We start from the raw sequence: 15,090 nt of genomic DNA on the forward strand, positions 1-15,090 counted from the left end.
CTTACTTTTTGTTTCTCAAAAAGGCACCAAGTATGGAGATGACCTGAAACAATTTCATATCTGTTTGCAAACTAACAATTTTTTTTTCCCTATGAATTGTGAAGAAAGCATGTAATTTAACTATACATCTTAAATAGTTCAGTTGTGGCACTTCTGGGTAAACCAAGTCAGGACAATTTGGATGCTAAGAAAGAACTGCATAACATGTTTTTCACATTGGTGAGTCCTAGACTGTAGTCTGTCAGCATATGGCAAGAAGTCAGTTGCTGAATTAGAAAAGGATTTTACTTCCATTATCTTTACAGTGTTTTCAAAAAAGGAAGTATGTTTGGCAGGTTATATGGTATATTCTCAGAGGTGATCATCTGTTTGTCCAGAAGATTCATGTACCTGTGTTTTTATGTGCCTATGTACCTATGTTTTTATATTTCAAGACATGTTATAATCAAGTCAGCAAGACAGAATTTTGGAATAAAATGAATTAGCTATAGAGTACTAACAGACTAAAAATCAATATCCCTTTAACCCATCATCATAGAAAGGAACTGGAACTTACAGTGATGTGAGCTTCATACCTAAACCAGAAAAATCAGTAAATATAAAATCATTGAGCTTTATTTAAAAGAACATCTTTGATATCATTGCTCTTCCAAAACATGCAGAAACAAACATTTCCAGATTTTCTTTCATGCTATGTGGGAATGATTTTTACCTGCCCAAAGAAAGTTAGGGTAAATGTTGGACATATATTTTGGAAATAACCTATTGTGATACACCGTCAATGTCCTAGACAGTAGCACCATCTGCTGGTAAGAAGATCTTTTCAAACTTTAGAAAAAGCTGTGGAGAGTGATCCGGCCAAAATGATGCAAAATGCTACTGAGAGTAACATGTAGTTTTTCAGTCCCTGGACAGTCAAGTGGAGAGAAAAAGAAAAATATTATGTCATAATAGGTAACACTTCACAAAAAAAAGTAAAGTTTCATTTAATTTATGACAAAAATGAATGCACCTGTTATATGAAATGTTAGCGTTTTACTTCATACAATGTATTTTATAGGGTTTTATTTCATACAACATTTGAAAGATTTTTTGTTCAAAGCAATTCAATACAAGCAATCTATGATGCCATGCACTTAGTGAAACATTCATAAAATTAATTCATCAAATCTTTTTTAGTCTTTTTAAGGGACTTCTGTCTGTTTTCAGATGATATTTAAATAGTAAGCATCTATGCTGAGACTATTCTAAAATGTATGAAAAAGTTGAAAGACTTAGTGAATCATAAAGATTTGGATAATGAACATGACAGTCTTCTAGTGTGGTGCAACATTTGTCTGCAGTGAGGGAGAGGGGACTTCTAGTTCCTGCTCCAAGCATGCCTAACGCATTTTACAGTCACCAGAAATATCAGATATAATCTGTAATAGCAAATTAGATATGAATGGATCTTGGCCAGACTAGTTACAGGAACCTGAGACCTACGCTCCTATGCTTCAAATTCCGCTTGAAAAATAATTTCAGCCATGTTAACATCTAGTAAATTACCCCGTTCTGTGTTATTGCTGCTGTATCAGTTTAACAATCTCTACATTGTACTGTAATCAGCAGGCTCAACTGTCCTCAGCCTGATTTTTTGGTCCTCTGGAGAATCTGACCCTAAATTCCTTAACTACTGGTCTACGTGATTACTGCGACAACTGCTCATTCCCCTGCCCTCACTGAAAGCTAGCTCAAATAAATACTGTTTTCAGGCTATGCTTGGCATCCTGACCCTGCTGCAGTCTTCATTTACTCCCACTGCTGCTAATAGTCATGGAATTCAAATCGGCATTCCTGTAAAAATTGTTCAAAGTTTACCTTGGAAAACGCGGCATTGCATGACATGATTTTCAGCTTCATAATGTAGTATTTGTAAGGAAATCTAACGGATACAGCTATATACCAAATCATGCTGTTCTAAGAACTAGAGACAAGGAGAAGAGAGACTAGGTAAGAGACCTAGTAAGATTACCTTGATTTCTTTAAATACGAGGACTCCCCATGCTGCAGCAACAAGGCCAGGACCCTAAAGAATAAGATTCACTTGTACATTACAAATGTGAAGTGTGCCACCTTCCTATTATTGTTTTTAGGGCGGTTGTATTTCATTTGGATAGCAAATTTAGGCCTCTCCATTCTGTACAGTACTCATGGCAAAAGCATAAACATACTGAAGTCTCTACAAAGTAAGACACAATAAATACTTCAAGAAGGGCTAACAAGATTTTTTTAATTTATTTTTTTATGAGAGGGCATAATTTCTTCCTAAATTAAGCTGTGGAGTCTGCACTGGCTGTTATACGTTCTTTTAGTAGGCTTTAAATAATATGCCTCACCTTAGTTCAAACTCTACAGACTTTCATTTGTTACCCTGTTTCAGAGGTCTATTCAGGTTTCTTGGCAGCCACCAAGGATATTGCTAATGTTTCCTCTATTACCACGACTAACCACTTTTGAAAAGTTTGATTTTATTGCTCAGTATGGTATCAAGAAACTGGAACATGAATGTATTTCCTGTATTTCAGCCATCTGGACAAAACACAAAGCCAGACAGATAAGACAGGCCAGGAAAACTGCTGTTTCTCTGTGATGGTGTCTTACAGATTTCCTAGCTAATAGAAAACAAGAGGTTCACAGTGATAATTTCCAGGCACTCCCAGTAATACATTTTTTTTTCCTGTGGGAGCAATGATCTGAATTCTCATGACCGATGAGAAAATATTATCTGAATATGAAGCAAAAACTCTGTGAATGCTTCCCATTACAGCTGCTCTCAGAAACACTTGACAGATGTCTGGACAGTGATCTTACTCCCACCATCTTCAGTACACCCGATGGGACATAAATTTAGGCCAGCAGGAAACAGAATATTACATTGAATGTGTTTGTGCATGCCATTGCCTAAATTGCTAAATATTATTTAAATAATAACTAAGGTGTTACTTCGCTTTCTAGATAACCTACATTGCTAGGGGAATGCATTTTTTAAATGAAGCAAATTGTTAAAGGGATGTTGTTTGAAGTTCTCTCTAGGGTGAAATAAAGCAACAGTTCCAAAACTGCAGCACAGATAAGCAGTTTCTCATCAGTGCTGTCCTTACAATTTTTCATTTAGTTATTTTACATCCTTTCCCTTTAGGTATACTGATAAACAAAGTTACTAAAGCTGCTTTCTATTAATCCTTCTGTTCCTAATTAGAATGATCCCAAGTATTTTTTTTTCATTGCATACTGCAGAGTTTATTCTGATTCACTCCATCTTGAGGCAAAGCTTAATCCCTATTAATGTTGTTTCATTAGTTTGCTTCCAAAATACAGCTGTTCAGCAGAACTTTATTTTTGATACTCATGAACTCTAATTTGCCAGAAGTTATCTAGCTTTGCAGCACCATCTAGCAGACTGGCAAGAGAATAAAGGCAAAATTTATTTTTATATAGTGATGGAATTCATGCAGCTTCTGAACATTAACAGTGTTTTAAAGGTACAGTATTATAAGCAGGAATAACACAGGCAAAATTGGCCAACCTATTTTCCTTGTGTTTTTGTAAGAAAATTATTTTCAGCCATACAGAATGTTTGGTGTATTTGAAAAGTGTGACAATAAAAAATATCTAACTTAATTAAGCAAAATGACTGATAAAATATAAAAATCACAAATGAAAAAGTCCAGAACTACAGATACTTGCTGGGATGAAAGCAAGTAACTTTTCTTCTTTTTATCACCTCAGTTCAATATTTAATATTGACAATAGTTCTGGCTAAAGAGTACTGGTTTTTATATAACCTGAAGACCGACACCTTCAGCTCCTATTTTTTATGCTTGACATTGGCCAAGACGGTGCTTGTCACATTATCTTAAGTTCTGCCCAAAAAACAAATGCTAGTGCAGACAAGTAAAAGAACACGTAATGTATACATTTGGAAAAAAATTTATCTGGACACGTCAAAATTTCAACTTAATTTTAACTACTAGGGAGGGGGGGAGGGAAATCTGCATTTCTAGTCATAGATTTTATTTTTTTATATACTTACTGCGGTTATTATTGGAAAGCTGACCACAGCACTGAGATAGTTATTGGCAATGAACCAGCAGCAATTGGCTATTGCCCAAAGCACACCAGAAACAAACCCTAGAAAAATAAATCCAAATCAAAAACACGTACAGCAAAGTATAGACAGCAATCTGTGAAATATTTGTATTAATAGCATAATACAGAAATTGAGTAGTTTATTATTTAATAACTTTAACAAGCTGGCTCTGAGAATCTAAACCAAGTCTCTAGGGATAAAATCAGCTACTCCAACTGAAGTAGGAAATTATAATTAAAGATTGCAATTTCCTGGGCAACATACTCTACTTTCTGACAGAGTGAGTTTTTGCAAATGCATTGTTTGCAATGTCACATTTCAGATTAGAACAAAAATATATCATTGCTTCCTGATCTTAATTAACATAGTAGGACTGATCTTTCTGAACAGACAAAAATTGAAATGACGAGACTTCAGAGGCTAACTACAGTTCCATTATATAGCTTGAACTAATCACTGTAAAAGAATAAGAAGAAGTAACCAAAATGAATTCCTAATTTAACAAACATACCTGGCAGTATGGCTTGGGGATAAACTATAGGCTTATTTTTCCTGACAGCACAGTAGATCAAAAAGTAGATGGTACTTGTAAGAAATATTCCACTGAAGTGTGCAAAAACATAATCTAAATCTGAAGGAGAAATTGCAAAACTGTATTAGTCTAAAACATCAGTTCATAATTTTAGTTAAATTTATTTCAGTGACAGCATTCACAAAAACAAAAACAGGTAAGATGCCACAATTTCAATTCAATTGTGGCTATGAGCCCAGCTAACAGTCTGGCTCTGGATGGATTCTGTCAATCATACATATCATATTAAATATGAATTAAATGCTACATTGACCCTAGCATTTATCAGAAGCTTTTATGCATTTCTATGAGTTGTTATTTTTGTAATTCTATTAGTCAGGCTACTGAATTCATTTATTAAAAGCATAAGAAAATACTTGTGTGAGGCTACAAAACTGCGGGGAGGGGTATTACATAATTACATCCTCTCGTAACCATCTACATTTACATTCACTGTAAAGCCTTGCTTCTTTTCGTTATGCTGTACTTTCAAAGGCAAGACAACTGCACATACAAAGCAAGATAAACATAGCAGTTTTGTCCTTTCCTTATCTTGAAGAATGCATCACAATTTTGACCAATATACTTATTAAGAATTACAAATCCCTTACAGATTTGATAAGCACTAAATAGAGCATCTTCAACATGATAGAGGAGAACCATGTAGCAAGGTGATCTCTGTCTCCTCGGACCTGTAATTCCTCATCAGGAAAGACAGATACAGTAATGATAACAGCTGTTTTGTCTTGCTTGGAAGTGTGTAAATTGCTATATCCAAGAGAAAATGTATCCATTACAATAAGCATTGGTTAATGGCAGCACTGTGCTGTCTCAGTGGAACCTGGGCCTTAAGCTGCCACTGGTATTACTTGATACATTATATCCTAAATCTTAAGGAAAATGTTTCTTGACAAATGTTTTGAAAATAGCTATTACAACTACATTAAAAGGCTTCAATTACAAAACTAACATGATTACTTAAAATTTTGTATATCTCTTCTGCTCATCAATTATGTTCAACCTTCTACTTTTCCTTTACTAATTTAGCAATCAATAAGCTTTTGCCCCTCATATTCCTGACATATGAACTTGGTATTTTGAGAGTTAGCTACGTTCCAGAAGGTGTTAAGTAAGTAAGATAAATATGGCATCTTTTTGGCTGTTTACTGCTATTGTTTTAATGGTTTAATTCACCTTTTGGAAAAAGGGAGAGCTAGTATTATAACAACAACTCAGTAACATGTAACATAGTACTGAACTAGTAAGTTGCCACTGTATTTCCAGCAGTATGAATAATTTCACTCCGTGCCTTTATGAAAGCAGAAAACCACAACATATTAATGAAATAAAGTAATTAGCCTTTACCAAATTGACTTGCTCCTGCGTATATAGTTTCATTTCTTCTTCCATGGTCCTTGATGTAAAGTACTGGTACAAAACTGGAACCATACAGTACTCCAGCCACTACAGCTAGGCTACATCCTCTTTGAAAAGAACAAAAAAAGAGAAAAGCCTACTGTAAATTAGGGAAGTAGACACTACACAAGACATACAGTATTGCAGTTAAAACCTGAAAATCTTACAAAAATTGGTAGCAGTGTTATAAAAATGATGTATTTTAGCTCTATTTTTAGTGTAGAAAATTTTCAAAACAGTAATTCAGTTTTCCTGCACTTTGTGTCCAAGTACGACAGCCAACTCCTGCCCCAATAACCTGCAATCTACAGTCATGACAAGAGACATCAACTAACCAATACTGCCTAAAAGAGAAGCTGGGAGAAAACTAACAAAAATAAAGTTAAAACACTCACACTCTCAGCTCCATTGTTTCAGTCCGTACTTTCTTTACTGATTTCCAGGATCATTATTTTCCTTCTTGCTCCCATTCTCCACCTCCAGATGATTATGTCCTTGCTGCCTCCAGTCCCCAAACCGCCTCCTTGCTAGCTGCTGCTTCCACCCTGGACCACTTCTCCTGTCTCCTAACCATGCTGCAATGCCTTTTCCACGTGTACTCATGTGGAAGCCACACCTGGAAGCATGGCCTCTTTCTATGGTGGGGTGCTACAAAACAGCTCCGTACTTAATTCCTATTGCTCTTTACTTTGCAAATGTGTTGGTGCACAGTGAACAGTGAGAAGAAAATTATCCAACTAGTTAAGCAGCTAGTCAGATATGCAGAAATACGCACAGTACGCTAATATTTTAAAAACTTATTTATTAGCACATGTCTATGCTAGGAAAACTAGAAGACAAATTCTGTTCTTACTCTGTTATATTACTTTCTCTGGCTACTTGACCTGCATCAGTAGAAGAACTGCGAATGACTTACATGAGTCTTTTTTTTGCTGGAGAAAGTCTGCTCACCCATGACTCATCAGAGATCTCTTCAGAAGCATTAACAGACTGCAGAAAAATAAGAGTTTTCACTCAATCTTTTTTCTTTTTTTTTTTTTTTTTAATAAAAAACATCTCAAATGTCTTAATACAGCAGTTTTGCTCTAAGAAAACTGTAAGGGAAGGAGAAACAAGATTTGACAGGGATGCTCTGAATAAAAAGGAAAAATAATTTTGGAAATAAAACAAGCAGTAATAATTGGATCTATCTACCTCAAAGTTTCTAAGTGTTTGGCTGTGTATTTGGGGTTTAATATTTAATACAGCACTCATTAGCTTTTTTTTTTTTTTTAATCTACATGCAGGTCTGCCTTTCAAAACTTGCCCTTCCTTAAATATGATGAATGATTTAATGTATTGGTTTTATTTATGATACAGTTTTGCCTTTTGTTGATAGCTCTGGTGTTACTGTCAGAATACTAGGACTATTTGCCAACTGAGAAAATAATACCCTTGTCTGCAGTGTAAAGAGACTACAACATTCCTTTCTTCTAGTCCTGCAGATTATCTTCTGATATGTGCTCTGGTAGATCGGGACCTCTAGAGATCACGATCACCAAGCACAGCTAGAAAACTCTCAGGAGCTCTGTTTAGGTAGCAATTGAGTTTTGATGCATCACTGACCTACCAGAGTAAGGGTAGGAACAGGGAATTGTATTGGGAGCCTGCTGTTCTCCAGTTATTGTTGCAAATTTTGGCTGTCACTTCTTTGGGAGCCCAGTCTGGCACCTGTCTTTGGCCTCCCACCAGTGCCACTGTCAATGCTGAGAACCAGGGACTCCTGACAGTCTTTTGGCTCTGTAACAAGGCAAAAATCTGGTGGATAAGACTTGTACACTCTGTTGCATTTCCTCTAAGCATTCTCCTACTAATAGCTAAAACCTATTCTAATAAATTCTTCTAAAACTACTACTTCTTTTCAGAAAGGAAAAATGCACATTGTCTTTAATACAGCCTCTGCCATAAGGGCTTACGAGCCATATACAAGGCTGACAATAAACGAAGAAGGCCTTTTCTGTTGTTCACATTTAATTAAATACACAAGATCCACAAATTAAATACAATCAATGCATATTTATGTAGTTTACCATATATCCTATGAAAACATTAACATTAAGCAATTTTTGTTTGTTTTAACATATATATGTATTCTCACAGCTGCAGAACAGCAACTGCAGAGTACTTACCGTTTCTCTCAGTAATGGTGTTCTTTCTAATGAAGCTGAAGAACTCTGGACTTCAGTTTTTATAAAAAGAAATATGACAGCACTCAGAAGAAAAGAATACGTCAATGAATACCATAAGTCAGCTCACGAGGACATAACATTTAGCGTCCAGAGATTTACTTCAATATATTTTTACAATGCAGTTGTTCTGAACAGTCTTAACAATTGACTTCAGCAAAAGTAAACAAATAGATTAGTCCTGTTATCACTTTATAATTCTCTCTTCTATATAATAGGATTGAAATGCTTCTTTATTTATGGTGTGTTGTTCCAGCCACGTGCTAACAACAGCTGTGTTAGTTAACAGTGTCCTTTGTACTGAACCACATTAGCTGAACATCTGCATGAAAATTCTATATGGAACAACTTAAAGCTGCACAGAATTGGATTTGTGCTCAAGGAAAACTGATAGTCTTGAGTTTTCTGTTGTATCCAAGTGGGATAACACTGCTCCCACAGGGCCTCATGCATTTGTAGGAGAAGGGGTATTGATTGCTCCAGTGCACTGAGTTAATAAAATGAAGAAAGCTTTTCCACCCTGCTCCTGGAAATCAGGTAAGTATGTGTAATCAGAACTGACAGATTCAGTTTTTTATTTTTAAGCAAGGTATTTTAATGATTTATTAATTTTTTCTATAGCCATAAGCAAAATGCCTCCATCTGAAGAGTGATTCAACTCCTGCTAAAGGAATAAGGGTAGATACAAAAAGGTGCCAGCTTCCTCTGGAGGGACTAGGCAAATATGTACAGGTGCCGCATAGGAGGCTAAAATAAAAAAAAACATGCTTCTGAGCTCTACCGAGCAGCATGTGCAGCTTGCCAGGAAAACATGTTTTGTCAGGATCGTTTTCCTTGTTGATCGCTTTTTGTGGTATCTCAGAAATAGGCAGGAAGCAACTGGTGGGCTACATAAATTCATCAGGCAGGAATAACAGCACTCCCACTGTTTTGTGAGTACCTCTCACAAAAGTAGAAGTCTTTCTGAAGATCATGAGGTTACTACTTGTGAATTGGTGATGGTGGTCAGGTAGACAGGGTGACAAGAAATAAGGCATAGTTTCTGGCTTTTTATGAACCCTAAAGGATCTGGGGGATATTCTGCTAAGAGGAAGGATTTGTACTGACAACCGAGTTAAGTCAGAACAGAAATCTCACAGACGTTTTCTCACCAAGGTTTTTCTAGTTTGTTTCAGCACCCTCTCAAACTTTGGTTGAAGTGAACCAGTTGAACAATCTGGCTAGGGAGAGGATTAGTGCATCACAGCTTTGCCTTGAACGTGCCTACCGGCATAAAAACAGACTTCTGCGTTTATGAATAACCATTTCTCTACTGTACTGGAAAATGTGCATGTTTCCATTCTGAAATGTAGCACTGACAAGCTAGGTATAGACAACTCATGAATTTTGGGGTAAATCAATTTGCAAAAAAAAAAAACTACAATACTTTTACACTTTGCTTAAATTGTTCCTCTGATTATTACATATAAATTATGTTAGATAAATTAATTATAAGTTTTTACCTTAATAATGAAAGCCCGGCTCCAATATAATTTAAGACTGGTCTTGATACCTCTTCTGGGTCAATTCCAAACCAACCAAATCTGGAATACATAACTAGTTACACTTAGCTGCATTGACTGCATACAAAATACTTAAATTAAAACAGTCTTTAAAATCTTTACTCACAGAAATATTTCTGCTTAAGTTTATATTAGCAACATATTAGTTTATATCATGGATTGGTGCATCAGTTGGCTTACAAAAAACTACATTTATTATAAAACCAAAAAAGTCTTTAATTTAATTGAGATTGATTTTTTTGAATCTGGGTATTTAAAAATCAAGGTTAATTTAAATTATTTTATCAGCCCATGCTGTAGAAGAAAAAAATACTAGTACTAGCTTGACATACATAAATACATTATTTATTTACTCAAATATGTTAATGAACATGACCAGGCATTTTTGTTCCTATTGAGTCAGAGGAAACACAAAAAGATAAAATAATTAACCTGAGTACTTTCCAATGAGAAGGAAAAAATACCTTTTATGTATGTTTAATCCTTTTTATTGGTTAATATTTGTTATTAGCAAAGAAATGGAAAGATTACTAATGTATGCCTTAAGCATACTCACCTTGAACTTGCCCAGCCTGTCAACAAATTAAAAGAAGCCCATATCAAAAGACCAAGAGCTAAGCCAATGGTTTTAACAATAGGGACAACTGTGACATTGCCTGAAATAAAAAAAATAAAATTAAAAAATCAGTCAAAAGCTAGACTGTGGTCCTACCTTTTTAGCTTTAGATTCTGAGACTGTTCAGAATGGAAAACAATTTAGGCAACTACAAGTTAGTAGGCAATAGAGTTTTTTAAAGATAAATTAAATATGGACTTTTCCTCAACACCATTTTAAAAGTTATTTTGGTGTGAATTTGCTGCTTATAAATAAAAATACATTAAGTAGGGCCATCCAGCATAGAGAACATTATTATTCACAATAATATTTGTTGTATGGGTAAAGCTTTTTTAATACCAAGACTGGAAAAACCAAATAACTACCTTATATATGGAAAAGTTTTTATGACCGTTTTTGCAATGAGTTAGGATTACTTTGTGTTTCAAGAATTAGAATCCTTACCTGTAGCCCACACAAAACCCCCAACCATAGCCAGGGGCCAAAAACGAGGGCAATTCTGGATTAAATTGACCACCAAAGAAACTATCCATATGGAAGCACAGAGAATCCATTGGAAGAACATGCCTATGAAAAAATCAAATGCACACAACAGAGAATTAGTAGAACGTTGCAAATGTGAGTCTCTTATCTCTTTAATATAGTACCTTTGAGCTTAAATGGTACCAAAACAGTGAAACTTGGCCACCTGTGAACTTCAGGGAATCATGTTACAATATATTCAAAGGATGTATTTTAGGGTTGGCTGTTAAAATTTGGTCAACCTGTTTCCTGCTATGCACTTTTTGTACAAAAGACACTTTGCTGGGCAAAGTTTACACAGGCCCTGATTCCCAAATGCCTGAAAATTCTGACAAAGAGGATATTAAGTTACTGCAAGTTTTTCACACTACCCCAGTAGCAGCTGGCATAGAAGACAAAGCTCCTTCAAAGCTCCGAGCTCAGGCTTTTCCACCAACCCATTTGAGAACGACAAAGTTTGGACAGATCTCTCCTATCTTCATAGATTCTCTAAGGGTCAACCAAGCAAATCATTGAACTTTATGCCAGCTGACCTCACACTTTCTCTTTAAAGCAGATGTGTCTTGTTAGGACTGTATTTGGCACAAAGAAGAGAGAGAGGCTCTGCAGTCTGTAATGCAGATACTATTATGATAACATAATGGCAGATTTATTCCTCTAGGGATCTGGTAATTGACTATGCTTCAAATAGACATGCAAATACAACATGAATCTAGAATGATGAAGTGATAAAATTCTAAGTAGGAAACAGATGTGATGTTTCCTCTTACTGGGTTAACTAGATAAAAATATCAACATTTCCATTTTTGATTGTTTTCATATTATCCTAGGTCCATGTTTGAAGAGCAGTAATCTCCAAAGTCCAACAACTTTTACTTTTTTTATATGTATAAATAACAGTGGATGTGTTAGAGAATCCCTATGATGGTAAAAGAAAGGACATTTTGCTTTCTATTGTGAAATGCTCATGAAATCATCACTATTGTTGAAGTATACAGTAAAAGTAGATTTGTCATATTGAGAACCAATACATTATTTCTTTATACCCTAACAGGGACAGAGAAAATTGAAACATGCTCCATGGATGAAATCTGTGATGATATTATAAACCTATTTATAGAAACAATTATATGTGCTAGTAAAATATGATTCCAACTAGCAAAACAAAACAAAACAAAACAAAAACCCCAAACACCACCAAAATAGAAACACCAACAAAAACCAAATACTTAAAAATATAAACAAGTTTACCATCACCAGTGTCGTATTTTTTAACAGGCACAAAGTTTGTCCCAAAGAGAAGGACAGCTACTGCAGAAGAAGTAAATCCAATAGCAAGATCTGTTCCATTGCTGATGTTGAAGTTATTGTATACTTTTCCGATGATCATTTTTTGCAGGGTTGTTTTGCTGCAAATCTTGACAGATTCTGAAATCAGAGAGCAGAATTAATCATGTAGAGTATTAAATAATACCAATCTAATTCAGAAACCTGCAAATTAAAAGACCCTACTTTTCAGTCTCAGAAGCTGGAAAGCCCTGTTTTGCCTGAGACCCACAAACACAGTGCAGTGCAAATAATAATGTTGGGATTTCTTCAAAGATGAACTTTACAGGCTGAGAAATACTGTAATACCCAACAGTGATGAAGATACATAAAGTCTTACATTAGCTATCTGCATTCCTTCAAACTTGATTCACTGAGTGAATACATCAAATTATTTTTGTGGACAAGTAAGGTACTTGTCCAAGTAAGCCACAAGGTGGCTTTGCACAAGAAAAACCCTCACACACTGTCAAAGACAGTAATAAAACAGATTACACTACAGCTCTTTGAATACCTGTCTTGCTTCTTAAGCTCTTAAGTGAGTTTTTATGCAGATAAAATATTTATATCCTTTCAAATTTAAAGTGGTTTATCAGCCTGTTTTTATTAATGCACAGATAAACTTTACTTTAAAAATATTTCAGTTTTCTATCTACTAAGAAAATCTGTATGCTGAAGGGCAAAAGAACTTTCTGTGTGTTTTTTATCTCTAAAATCTCCATATTGTGCACATTTAAGATTAGCACAGTCGGAAAACTAGAATTATGACACCAAAAATGGAAAAGAAACTCAATTTTCAGTTAACTGAGGGACTGTATGCTTTTTCAGGCTGATGAAAACTCTGCAACTCTCCAAGGTTTTGGGCACTTGGTCTCCAAATTTGGCTAAATACCAGGGCCAACTTTCAACTCAATTTGAATGACTTCAAGAGAAAGCTCAGCTGGACGAGGCCTGGAACAACCTGATGCACTTCACTGATAGCACTGCTTTAAGCGGGGAGTTGAACTAGATGACTTCCAGAGGTCCCTTCCAAACTAAAATTATTCTACGGTTATATGATCCAATGCAAATAATGAACTGGTACACAGCATTAAATCAACTACGCTTTTTTCACATACTTGGGCACTAACTCTGTCTTGTTCTGGGATTTTCAGAGGGTTCACTAAAAGCCGCCTTTTGTTTTCACTGTAGAGTTGCCAGATGAACTAACAGCATATGTGCCACCAATGGCTTACAGCTAACAAATGCCAAACCAGAGGCACTTACTGAAGTTGCCAGACTTCAGAAGTACCTGAAACTTCAAGCAGAGACAAGTGGAATCGTGGTTACTGATGGGGGTTCTTCAGTAAGTATCCCTTCCTGGCATTTCAGGGTTTCTGAGCTGCACAGTTAATAAAATATTGCTGGTATACATTGGCTTTATCCCACTAACTTCAAAGGTTTATCTCACTAGATGTTTGTTCTGCATTTTCACTGTTTCCTCAAAAAAGCTCCACCATGTTCTGTTACAAAGAGAGACGACAAATTATGGTGTAATTGCGTTCACTTAACACAACAGCAACATGCTGCTGCCGTCTTTATGGACAGCTATGAAACCAAGAAACCTGCCCTTGAGAGCTTTCATCTCAAGGCAGATCCACACTGCTGTCAAGATCTGAAATTGCTCATTCAGCTAGTATTTTTAGAGGCTGAATGTCATATTGCCTATTTGCAATATACTCTATTTGCCATTAAGGCTGGGTATTTTCATCCGCATTTTAGGTGACTCCGGACAGCTCCGTGGTGGCGCAGTGATGTCCTCTGGTGACACTGAGCCCACCGACTAGCTGCTGTATTTCTCCTTTTCCTGGAGATGAATGCTTTAAAAAACGTTCCTCAGGCAATATTTTCACTAAGCATGGAAATACCATGGAAAGAGGGGCAGCTCAGCGTGCTACCCACCCAGCTTTGGATTCCCTTGTTTACACAGCATGCCCCAAGAGGAGCGCACCCTGCGGGCAGCCCCCCGGCCCTCCCTCTGGCCAGGCGCTGGGCAGCTCGGCGGAACAACCTCCAAACCCCCTGCCAGCGGGGCGCCTTCCCCCGCCGCCATTTCCCCGCCTCACTTCCGCAGCCTGCCCGGCCATGCCCGCCCTCCCCTCTCTCTGGGAGCCGGGGCCGGGGCGGCCCGCTGCCCGCAGCCGGGACTCGAGGCTCCCCCCCGAGCTCCCGGTGCCGGCTATGCCCGCCCCCTCAGCCCCCAGCCCTCCATGATACCTCACGGGCCGCTGCCGCCCAGCCCTCCACGGCCACCGCCCCTCGCCTCGGCCCGCCCCAGCCCGCCCCATGGGGCGCTCCCCCGGCCGGCCGCCAGCAGCCGCCGTGGCGCCGGCGGCCTCAGCGCTTCGAGGGGAGCTCCCCCGGCCGGCCAGGGGAAAGGAAAGGCGCTGCCCTCGGGCTGGCCTGAAATCCCTAAAAGCCGGGCTTTGGCTTTGAAGGGATGGGCGGCTGGCTGCCGGCTAATTGTGGGCAGCCAGGTTGGGCAGGCAGCACGCGGAGTGCGTTTGTTCCTAAGTACAGAAATCACCTCCATGTCCTCCTGGAAGCCCCCAGGTTGTTCAAAAATCAAACCCATGCGATAAATCTTCTGCACCAAGGTCAAGAAGAGGCTTTTGCCCATTTCCCTGTAAGGATTTGACCCAGACCAATTAAAGCGCAGACTATTAGTCAGCATGTTTAGT

The 15,090-nt window shown here is 37.4% G+C and overlaps 1 protein-coding gene across 4 annotated transcripts; it reads right to left on the reverse strand.

Annotated features, from left to right (window-relative positions):
- Window positions 1-599: 599 nt before the first annotated feature.
- Window positions 600-15,084, reverse strand: TMEM144 (transmembrane protein 144). 4 transcript variants are annotated; one of them, XM_013096641.5, is made up of 12 exons: window positions 14,937-15,084; window positions 12,296-12,472; window positions 10,967-11,089; window positions 10,463-10,562; window positions 9,847-9,927; window positions 8,288-8,369; window positions 7,036-7,109; window positions 6,069-6,187; window positions 4,644-4,763; window positions 4,076-4,173; window positions 2,015-2,068; window positions 600-907 (listed from the first exon to the last, which is right to left on the reverse strand). In XM_013096641.5, the coding sequence occupies exons 2-12, from the start codon at window positions 12,432-12,434 to the stop codon at window positions 824-826; spliced, it is 1,074 nt and encodes a 357-aa protein (XP_012952095.1). In that variant the 5' UTR covers window positions 12,435-12,472; window positions 14,937-15,084; the 3' UTR covers window positions 600-823. The 4 variants fall into 4 exon arrangements, with proteins under 4 accessions (XP_012952095.1, XP_027312328.1, XP_012952094.2 ...); XM_027456527.3 differs by lacking the exon at window positions 14,937-15,084 and adding an exon at window positions 14,627-14,777; XM_013096640.4 differs by lacking the exon at window positions 14,937-15,084 and adding an exon at window positions 14,312-14,477.
- Window positions 15,085-15,090: the final 6 nt, after the last annotated feature.

This window comes from Anas platyrhynchos, chromosome 4 (genome assembly GCF_047663525.1).
Source record: "Anas platyrhynchos isolate ZD024472 breed Pekin duck chromosome 4, IASCAAS_PekinDuck_T2T, whole genome shotgun sequence".
NCBI classification, from domain to species: Eukaryota; Metazoa; Chordata; class Aves; order Anseriformes; family Anatidae; genus Anas; species Anas platyrhynchos.

Bases quoted from the DNA above. Each gene is read 5' to 3' on its own strand.
- TMEM144 (XM_013096640.4), bottom strand. From the start codon at position 14,462: ATGGCGGCGGGGGAAGGCGCCCCGCTGGCAGGGGGTTTGGAGGTTGTT. The intron at 11,090-12,295 runs GTAAACTTGTTT...ATTTTTTCATAG, and splicing joins AAAATACGACACTGGTGATG to GCATGTTCTTCCAATGGATT. The intron at 8,370-9,846 runs GTAAAAACTTAT...TTTTCTTCTGAG, and splicing joins GCCGGGCTTTCATTATTAAG to TGCTGTCATATTTCTTTTTA.